This window comes from Myotis brandtii, unplaced genomic scaffold, assembly GCF_000412655.1.
Source record: "Myotis brandtii unplaced genomic scaffold, ASM41265v1 scaffold915, whole genome shotgun sequence".
NCBI lineage: Eukaryota > Metazoa > Chordata > Mammalia > Chiroptera > Vespertilionidae > Myotis > Myotis brandtii.
Window position 1 is genome coordinate 3,478,224 of NW_005371769.1, and position 10,781 is coordinate 3,489,004.

At 53.8% G+C, this 10,781-nt stretch overlaps 1 protein-coding gene across 1 annotated transcript in view; it reads right to left on the reverse strand.

Moving 5' to 3' along the window:
- ZNF831 (zinc finger protein 831) overlaps nucleotides 1-10,781 on the reverse strand; it is a 95,528-nt gene that overhangs the window by 58,121 nt on the left and 26,626 nt on the right. The window contains exon 3 of the mRNA XM_014532780.1: nucleotides 3-1,706. Within this exon, the coding sequence (XP_014388266.1) occupies nucleotides 3-1,670 (1,668 nt within the window). The 5' untranslated portion in view covers nucleotides 1,671-1,706. The remainder of the gene's footprint in view (nucleotides 1-2; nucleotides 1,707-10,781) is intronic.

Genomic DNA, 10,781 nt, shown 5'->3' on the forward strand with positions numbered 1-10,781 from the left:
ACCGCAGCCTGTCTGACCAGGGCCCGGGGGTGACTGCCGGGGACCTCCCCCAGGCGGGTGGGGACAGACCTGGGGCTCAGAGGCCTCCGCCTCCCGGGACGGGTGTCCTGGGGGTCCAGCAGCTCCTGCCACCTCCTGGTGCCCTCAACGAAGGGCAGCGAGTGGCTCCTGGTGACGGGCACGCATTCCACGGTGGTGGAGAGCTGAGTGGGGACAGAGTGGAAGAGGAGGGGCCGCGCCCTGTCAGAGGCCACGCAGGTGGAGCGGGCGGGGCAGAGGGGCCCGTGCCTCCTGCGTCCCGGCCCCAGTGCCCGGATCTCAAAGTGGAAGGAGTCCTTGTAGGTGTAGGGCACGGGCAGGTCGATGCTGCCCTGCTTGGACAGGACGGTCTTGCGGGGCCGCACGTGGTCCAGCTGGGGATCGTCCACCACGGCCTGGTTGTGGGAGATGAGCCGGGCGATGCGTTCCTCCAGCTGCCGCTTCTCCAGCTCCAGGCTGGGCTCCTGCCCTCCCGGCTCAGCCCTGGCCCCCCCAGGCCGTGAGGCGCCCTCCCTCTCAGACTCCACACTGTGATCCGACAGGCTGTGGGGGGGGCTGCCTGGGGCCGGTGGCTGCTCCGAGCTGTCCGAGCGGGACAGGTAGCCCGAGTCGGTGCTCTCACACTTCCTCAGCCGGCTCTCCGAGGCCCGGGTGTCCTGCAGGGAGCACGCCCTGCCCGCTGTCGGAGACTTCTGCTCCGGCGGCTTGCGCCCGCGCTGAGAGCTGGCCAGGGGGATCCCAACGGGAGCCGCGTGGGTAGCGTCCAGAGGGGCCTCTCTGTCAGCCAGTGTGGACGCTGGACAGAAAAGAGCTTCCGCCTTCAGATCTAGGTTCTTGGCAATTGGGGGCAGATGCATGGGGGGCACCAGGCAGTGCCCGGAACCCTGGACACCTGGAGAAAGGGGTCTCTCTGATCGAGCCCCATCACCCCCACCAACGCTCCCGCCATCCCCGCTGCTGGCTGCTCCGGGGGTCTCCGCGGCCTTGTCGCCCTCCTCCAGGAGGCTGCCCCCTGCACCATCAGAGCCCACAGACAGCCGGGAGTTGTTGAGGTGGGTCTGGGTGCGCCTGTGCTTGTACAGGTTGCTCTGGGTCTTGAAGGCGATGCCGCAGGTGGCGCACGGGAAGGGCCTCTCTCCGGTGTGGGACCGAACGTGCTTCTCCAGCACACTGGGTTTCAGGCAGTCCCGGCCGCAGTGTGGGCACAGGTACTTGCCCGCTTTACGCGCCTTCCCCGGACTGCCCAGCGTGGGCCCCGGGGACAGGACAGGGAGAGTGCCCACGATGTTCACGGTGACCGTTGGGGTCACTGGCTTCCCGACCTGGGCAGGGCCAGGGCCTTCAGGCTGCAGCAGGGGGCTGAGGATGAAGGGTACGCTGCCCCCATCCACACCGCCCGTCACCAGGGGGGCACGTGGCTGGAGACCCCCGGGAGGCACTGTGTGGTACAGTGGGATGGGCAGCGCCTTCAGGAACACCGTGGGCGCCAGGCTCTGCTCTGGCGGCAGAATGATGGGGCCCAGAGTCAGGTGTGGTGAGGCCTGCTGACCCGGGGCCCCTGGAGTCCCAGGGGCAAGAGCTGGCTGCTCCCTGGCAGGTGAGGCGGGGCAGTTGAGTTCTGGCACCTCCATCCCACATCGTCTGTGTGGCCCAGGATGCTAGGAAACCTGCAGGCAAAACCAGACTTTACCATGGGCACCTGTCTTTCATCACACGCACACTCTCCCCTGCCTCCCACCGGGCATTCATCACCCACTGAAACCTGACAACAATCCCCCAAGGAAAGTACTCTTATCCCCACATCAGGAAAGGGGAAACTGAGGCTCAGAGAATGGAGGTGACTTGCCACGCAGCTTACATGGCAAAGGCAGTGGCATGTGGGAGCCAGCTCAGACCGGTTCACACTGGCTCATGAGAGCTAATGGTTAAGTTTTCAGGAATTTTGCAAGCCAGTTGTTAAACATGGCCATAATTAAAAGTTATATTATATAAACTTACAATTAAATAACATATTAAAAAGGTGCTACAACTGGATGTCACATGCAGAAGAATGAAGTTAAACCCCTACCTCACACCATATACAAAAATGAACTCAAACTGTATCACAGACCTAAATGTATGAACTAAAACTATAAAACTCTTAGAAGAAAACAAAGGAGTAAATGTTCATGAATTTGAGTTTTGCAACGAATTCTTAGATATGACACCAAAAGAATGAGTAATTCAAAAACAAAAGAAAGGTAAATTGGACTTCATCAAAATTAAAAGCTTTTGAGCATAAACAGACACATCAAGGAAATGAAAAGACAAAGGACTCTTACAACTCAACAACAACAAAATAAACAACTGAGCAAAGGACTTGAATAGACATTTCTCCAAGGAAGATACACAAATGGCCCAAGTACATGTAAAGATGCTCAATATCATGAGTCATTAGAAAAATGTGAGTCAAAAATGCCATAAGATATGACTCTACACCAGCTAGTATGGCTATGGTAATAATAATAATAACCTGGAAATAACAAGTGCTGATGAGGATGTGGAGAAATTGGAACCCTCTGCACTGCTAGCGGGAATGTAAAATGGTGCAGCCACATGGAGAACAATTTGGCAGCTCCCTAAGAAGTTAAATATAGAACTACTACCTGACCCAGCAATCCCACTTCTGGGGATATACCCAAAAGAATTGAAAATAGGTATTCAAATACAGACCTGCATACTAGCATAACTGGAAATAGCCAAAAGTTGAAATCAACCCAGATATCCATCCACTGATGGATAAATAAACAAAATACATTATACCCATATAGTGGGATATTACTCAGCCATAAAAAGAGAATAAACCTTAAAAACATGCTACAATATGGATGAACCTTAAAAACATTATGCTGAGTTCAAAAAGCCAGACTCCAAAGGTCACATATGTATAATTCCATTTATCTGAAAAACCCAGAATATATAGACACACACACACACACAAAAACAGGTTATGGTGATTGCCAGGGGTGGAAGGAGAATGAGGAATAGCTGTTTACTGACTCAGGGCTTCCTTGTGGGGCGATGAAATGCTCTGGAGCCAGATCGAGGGGGTGGTGGCACGCTGTGAATGCACTGCCCTGATTGTACACTTTACAGAGCTAAAATGCCAAATTTAATGTTATGTAAATTTTACCTCAGCAATAGGTTACTAAACACTCAACGCTCATCACTTACTAATTATTTTATTACATCTTGCCATTCTCAATGCTCTTGAGGTTATTTACATTGATTGTATCATTATAATGGAAATGCCATCTAATGGTGTGGTACCTCTCCCCAACTTTGGATTCTGTAATGTTATGTTCATAGCCTGGAACTGGCCATGGGGGGAGCATTTACACCACAGTAATGGGCAGGTGCCACATGAATCTTCTTTTTCTTTTATCCTGAGACCATCTCTCCCATTCTCTGTTCCTCACAAACTCATCTAACATTATAGATCTCACAGTAACATGCCACCTGCCTCAAAAAGAGAGAGACCTTATACTTTTTAAAGGAAAGATTTGAAGACACATCTTTAGAGATTAGTAGGTGGCTACTAGAATTCTTCAGCACTGACATAGTGGAAGACTATGTCTGACCTCACGGTGCTGCATCCTTGCTATGAGCTGAGGAATTTCACGATGCTCCCCAAGACCACCGACCTGAGTTCTGACCCTCATTGCCCCCCTTGCTGGGGATCCCCTGGGCCCAGTTCCCTTGGCTCTGAGAGCAGGTCACTCGGCAGAGCTCCTGGAGGACCAGGTGAAATGATGCCTGTGACAACACCGAGCGCAGTGCCAGGCATGGAGCAAGAGCTTGACTCACTTGAGTTTTCAAAGATCCTCCATAACCTTTTGAACTATTAATGCGCGATTGCTCCCCCACCCGATCATGCCTCCGACCCCCTTGCTCTTCCCCCAGAAGTCAGTGCAGCAGGCTCCCTTAGGGCTCCGGGAAGGGGGGCAGTCTCAGGTTGGGTTCCCAAGTAAAGGGTGTCATTACCAGGACCTTATTTGGGAGGTGACCCCAGGAAACAGCTGCAGGGGGTGGGAAAGTGGGGTGACAGAGCTGTGAAGCAAGTCCCACCGTGGCAGCTGGAGCTTCCTGGGGGTTCGCCGAGATCGTGCAGAGACACATCTCAGTTACCCCACCAGTGGCGGGGGGAGCAGCATGCTTTGAGGGCCACTGCTCGCAGGTCCAGCTGGCCAAGTGGACACACCATGCCAGCCTGGTGGCCCCAGAAAGCCACATGCTGCTCGCAGCAGCCTCCAGATGGTCCGTGCGGAGAGAGATCGATGGCCAGGGCTTCTGCTGAGCTGCTGTGGCAGAAACGGGGTAGAGCCTTCTGGATCCCAGAGCCTAACCCCCGGGAGGAGATCAGAGGGCGAGCAGTTCTCCCGTCCTCGGGAGCAGGGGGGAGGCGGACGGTCAGGACGGGAGGGAGAGGACCCTCAACTTCTGCTTCAGGGGGGAGTTGGGTACAGGGGTGACCTGGACCCTGTTCCTGGGGCAACTGGGGAGGCCCCTGGCCACAGAGCAGCCACAGCCACAGCACGTGTCCCCTGGGAGGGACGGACGGTCTCGGCACCGGGGGCCGGCAGCCAGCATGACCTCCACAGCTGGGACCAGGAAAAGGGTCGGACAGAGGGCGACCAGCTCGCGGGGCCTCAGTGCGGGCCTGCATGGGGTGCTGAGGCCTGAGCCCACGCTCCCCGAATGAGCCCAGCCTTGGGGGGGAGGGGCGGGGAGAGAAACCCAGACTGACTGCCTGGGGAGGGGGGAGATGGGGCTTGAAAACAGTCATTGCAGGAGAGGCGCGCGGAGCTGACACACTGTCATGGCTGTGGTTTGTCCCCGCAGCCCGCTCTGTGCTCACAGCAAAAGCCACGTCTCTTCGTCGCAGCTGCTCCCCTGGGGAGGGGGGAGATGGGGCTTGAAAACAGTCACTGCAGGAGAGGCGCGAGGAGCTGACACACTGTCATGACTGTGGTTTGTCCCCTGCAGCCCGCTCTGTGCTCACAGCAAAAGCCACGTCTCTTCGTCGCAGCTGCTCCCTGGGGCAGGGCAACTCGCCCGCTAACACCTCCTCCCGGGAGAGGACACTTTTCTCAGGAAACTCAACCGGCCGCCGCCCTGTTTTTCTCTCTGAATCAAGGAGGTGGCCGATGGGAGCACCCGCATTGCACGGAGGGGGAAACGAGGGACCGGGCTGGGAAGGCGGGAGCCAGGGAAGACCACCTGGTCAGCTGGACTCACTGTCCAGTGCTCCCCCTTGCCACCCTCAGGGGCCACAATGAGGGACTCAATGGGCCCCTCGCTTCCTCCATGTCCCCTCCCCGCCCACCAGCCATCTTCATCGCGCCAGTGCACAGCTGCTCACAGAGAAGCGGGAGAAACTCGAGGGACAGAGCGAGCATTCCCAAGGCCCCCGTTTTAAAAAGCAAATCACGGGGCCTGGGCAAAGAAATAGTTTCCAAAATTCACTGTTGGGGTCCTGACGCCGGTGGCCGCTGGGAAATGCTATCGATGTATTAAACAGACAGACTTTCTCAAGAAGAACATGGGGGCTGAAACGCTTCAGGGACAAGTCCCCGGCCTCAGCCCGCCCTGCACGCTGACGCCTCACACCCGGGGGCTGGGGCTGTCTCGCTGACACACTGTCACTCCAGAAGCCTGTGCACAGCCGTGTGCGTGTGCGTGTGCATGTGCTCGGGGCCGCTCACTGCACACGGCTAAAGTGGCACATATTACGTTAGGTATATTTCACAACTTTTAAAAAGTGAAAAGATGCCCTGGCCAGTGTTGCTAAGTGGTTAGAGTGTCAGCCCATGCACCAGAGGGTCCCGGGATCAATTCCTGGTCAAGGGCATGTACCCAGGTTGCGAGTTCACTCCCAGTCCTGATTGGGGCGCGGGAGGCAACCAATCTATGTGATCTCTATGTGATCTCGGACATCAATGTTTCTCTCTCTCTCCTTCCTTCTCTCTCCCCCTCTTCTCACTTTCTAAAAAACCATCTCGTGAGGATTTAAAAAGAAAAAAAGATATCATTACCCAATGAGCTGAAAAGTTACATTCATAACAAAACCCTGCACACAGATGTTTATGGCAGCTTTGTTCATGATTGCCAAACCCTGAGAGCAACCAGACCTCCTTCCGTAGGTGATGGGTAAACTGTGTTCCATCCAGACAATGGAATATCATTCAGCGCCTAAAAGAAATGAGCTATCAAGCCATGAAAAAGCATGGAGGAAACTTAAACGCATGAAAAAGTCAACCTGAGCGGCTACATACTGTGTGATTCCAACTCTCTGACCTTCTGGAAAAGACAAAACTGTGGAGACAGTAGAAAGACCAGTGATTGCCGAGGGTCAGAGGGGAGGGGGGTGAGCAGGCGGAGCACAGCGGATGCTCAGGGAGTGAACTGCTGTGTGGGGGACATAACGACGGGCCCAGAGGATATGCAACACCCAGCGTGAACCCTGGTGTAAACTACGTACCTCAGTTAATACTAATGTGTAATCGTGGCTCGTCAATTGCAGTAAAAGTACCACACGAATGCAGCCTGCTAATAATAGAGGAAACTGTACGGGGAGAGGGTGGGTGGTATTTGGGAATTCTACCTTCCCCTCATTCTTCTATAAACCTAAAATGGCTCTAAAAAATTAAGTCTATTAATTTAAAAAAATTTTAATCAAAACAATTTTAAAAAGACATTTGAAAAGATGTTTATCCTCACTGGCCAAGAAATGCGAGGTACATACCTCAGTGTAATAACTGCAGAAGAAAGGGGGAGGACTATGTCATTACCAAAAAGAGAAGATGGTCATTTTTTTCTAAGAACCATTACAATAAATATATAACTATGAATCTTTTAAAATGTGTATCTGTGGACCCCTCATATGCTCTTGCACAGAGCGGGATGGCTCCATATTTGGGGGACTGCACCTCTAAGTTAAGATCTTGACCTGGGACACCTTCTGGCTAGCCCCTCCAGAGAGAGCGGACCTTCGTCCCTCCTCCTGGGCCCCCGAGGTTGCAGCACGGGCTCCCCAGGCCTCTGGTGTCCACTCTGGCCAGTTGGAGCAGGAAGGGAAGACGGTCGGCCAGGCCTGGCTCGTCTACTGAAGGCCACACTTTTCCCAGGTGGCATCTCCAGGTCCTGCCCCTGGCCTCTGGGGCCGCACTGCCAGTCTTCACCCCTCATTAACCTCCAACTGCCTGCTCACCTATGCATCTGGGCCCGCCAGGACCCAAAAGAAATGACAACTTAAATGATGTGTGTGGGTGAGTTTCCCCAGAGAGCCAGGGCGTCTCTGAGTTTTGTCAGGTCCTAGGGTGACGAGAAGGGTGACCAGATGGGGCCGCCTCGGTCATCCCCTTTGGAGCATCCCCTCCCCAAAACGTGGGTCCCTTCACCAAACTGTTCTAGACACACAATGGCTCTCGCCATGACTTCACCCAATTTCATTCTGCTGGGTGACAAAGCACATTCTGCTTAAACACAACAAGATAAGTGAGCCAGGATGGAGTTTATCCTCAAAAACCCTGGGCACGGGGGGCTTGTCTAGGAACGGGTCCCTTCACTGCCTGATTTTCATAAACGAATGATGTGGTTTCCCTGTAGATGGCCCAGAGGGTTCAGATGTTTGCAGGGAAAAGGCTGATGTCAGGGAGGCTTTGGCAAGACAGGCTGTCCCTGGCCAGCCGTCCTGGAGACCTGGGGGTGCCTTGAGGGAAGACCCCAGGGTTCCAGCTTTAGTTTGCCACTAACCCCACTGAGTGGCTTCTGCAAGTCCCTCTAATGTCAGGACTCTCCTTTGTGAAATGAGGATGAAGGCGGAGGATTAAGCAGATTCCATCTAGCAGCACTTATCGTGGCCTCTGTGCAGAATGGGAGCAATCGCTGAGAGATTAATGCGCTCTTCTCTCTTCCTTTTCCAAGTCAATCACTTACCTTGGGCAGCCCGAGGTGTCAATCTGCCTAAAGGGAGATGAGGACTTTTACAGATTTTAGCAGATGTAGCGGAGCCTTCTACGGGTGCCTGCTCTGTGCTGGCTACTGGTCCAAGCATTTTAACTGTCCCTGGTCACCTGACCCGCATAACAGCCCATCAGGAAGGCGCTGGAGGGTCCCAGGGAGGGGAACGAGGCACAGACAGGTGGAGAGATTTGCCCAAAGTCAAGCGGTTGGGACATGTAATCCCTCAAGAAGAAGGAAGACAGACAGAACAAGGTGAGACTTGGCCCCCAGCCTGCAAACGAGGCTTTCTGGTCAGACAATAATCTTAAGAACAGATACTAATATTGAGGGAAAGGTTTTCCAAAATTACCTTCTCTCTTTGTTTTATTGTTTTGAGCTCCAAGGCAGGAGGATTTGTACCTGGAGTCAGGTGGCCCTGATCCAATGACCGGTGTCCTTGTAAGAAGACAGAGGATTCAGAGGTGACCATGGAGGCAGAGACTGCGGCAACGAAGCCACAAGCCACGGAATAGCTGGAGCGACAGAAGCTGGAAGAGGCAGGAGGGCGCCTCCCCTGGGGCCTCCCGAGGGCCACGGCCTGGCCCACACTTGATTTTGGACTTCTGGCTCCAGGCTTGCGCCCATCAATCTGTAGTCTGAAGACATTACATTCCCCACGTGCGTGGACCACACTGCTCCTGTCTTTGAAGCCTGAGACACCCCCGAAGGCCCATACAACAGAGTCGCTGCACATATTCAGTGGCTTGAATTCAGCCTCACAGTTCAGGCAAGAAAGAAACTGATGCCAACCACTTGGCACTGCCCCAGCCGTCAAGTCAACAAGCAAGTGCCCAGCAAACAGGAGAAGACCCGAGGCCCTGGAGGCTGAGCCCCCTCGGCCTCCCCACCATGAGCCTCTCACTGGTGAGCACGTGTCAGTGTCTGGGGTATAAGGTGCACTGAACACACAGCCCCCTCCTGCCTTGTTGATTAAACAAGGCACTAAGACAAGTTTCAGCACCCAAGGGGAGACTAGCTGAGTTGGAGGTGCTGAGAAGCACGGTTAGAGGCTGCATAAAACGGCCTCGACCCTGTACAGCCCTGTCTCCACAGCCTGTGCAGGGGACTTAGCTGCTCTTTCCGTCAAGAGAGTGAGACTTTGCCTCCATCCCCTTACTCTGGGGAAGAGGGTGCCACTGGTGATGGTCAGCTGGTTCCAAGACTAGGGCTGGAGAACCTGCATGTTCTGCTCTGCCTGTGCCGTGAGAACGCGCCTGAGCTAGCCGCCTGGAGGAAGAGAGACCCGTGGAGCCGAGGCAGGCCATCCCAGGGGGTGGCCCTCCAGCCTGTCCAGTCCCCGGCAGACCCGGCTGCCGCCCACAGACACATATGCAAGCCCAGCCACAATCCGACAAACAACTCAGCTGAGCCCAGCCTGAAACACCTCCCCATAGTATTGCAAGCTAAATAAATGGCACCATTTTAATCCTCTGTTTGGGCTGTTAGAGAGCAAGAGTTAACTGAACAAACAGTATGACTTTAGCATGGTGCCTGACTAAACAATTTTAAGGGTAATTTTGACCAGTGGTGATTTTTACCCGACCACATTCCTCAACACTGTGAGTCCACCCATAACCCACTTTCTCAGGGCACAGACCTGGGACAGATAAATGCCATAGTATTGAAGGGGTCATTATTGATTAACCCCCTGTACATGGCATTGTACTTGGCATTTTCTTCAAATAGCACAGGGTCCTGACACGCCTTGGACCGGAGTTTCCTCAGCTTCCCTTCAGCACCGGTCACCCTTCCAGCCCAGCCCGGTGCTGATATGGTACAGCCTCTGTGTCCTCCCACCTTTACCCTCTTTTCTCACCCATTTGTTTAAAGAGCCTGGGTTGCCCATAAATTTGCATTTTAACATGTAACAAGATGATCTTCCTCCATTTCTTGGGGCACTCAGCTCAAGCACTTGCAGATATTTTGACATTCATTTTAGATCCAAGATATTTCCTGGAATGCAAACTAACTAGCTGGGAGACAGGTGACGGGTCACACGGCAGAGCTGTTACCTTGGCGCCAAAGGCATGGAGTGGCCGCCACTGGCTGAATACCGGAGAGAAGGATGGGGACGGACACTCACATTAACACACACTAGGTTTATGGAGTCAAATATTTCAAACAGAAAGTGGTGGGACGAATTAGCCTCTCCAGTGCGACATTAAATGGAGCACATGACGACGCCAGGTTAGTGTGCCCTGTTGGAAACTGATCTTTGCACCCATTCAGAGGTTCACGGAGCCCCTCCCCAGGGCCAGGTGCTGTGTTCTGTTTGTCTCCTGCAGGTGCACCAGGAAGCAAAGGTTATGGAGCTTATATTCTAGTTAGGAAGACAGATAAGGAAGGTTTTTGTAAAAGTCAATTATATAATGTATCAGAGAATGGTGTTGTGGGGGAAAGAGAGCACGGTGAGGAAGGATAGGAGTGTGGGGAGGGGCAGCAGGGGAGGGGGCTGCCATGGTAAACAGGACGGGCAGGCAACCCTCACTGCGAAGGTGATGTCTGAACACACACAGGCGGCTGGTGAGGGAGTGGTGCGGGAACAGCAGGAATGTGCCTGGAGTGCTGCGGGCAGGGCACACTCACTGTAGCGGATGCCTTCACAGACCCAGCTGCCCAACAGTGCTTTGTGATTCTTTCTGGGAAAATCTGCATTTCCCTCAGCCTTTCCTTCTTCAACTGCACAACGGGGGTGGGGG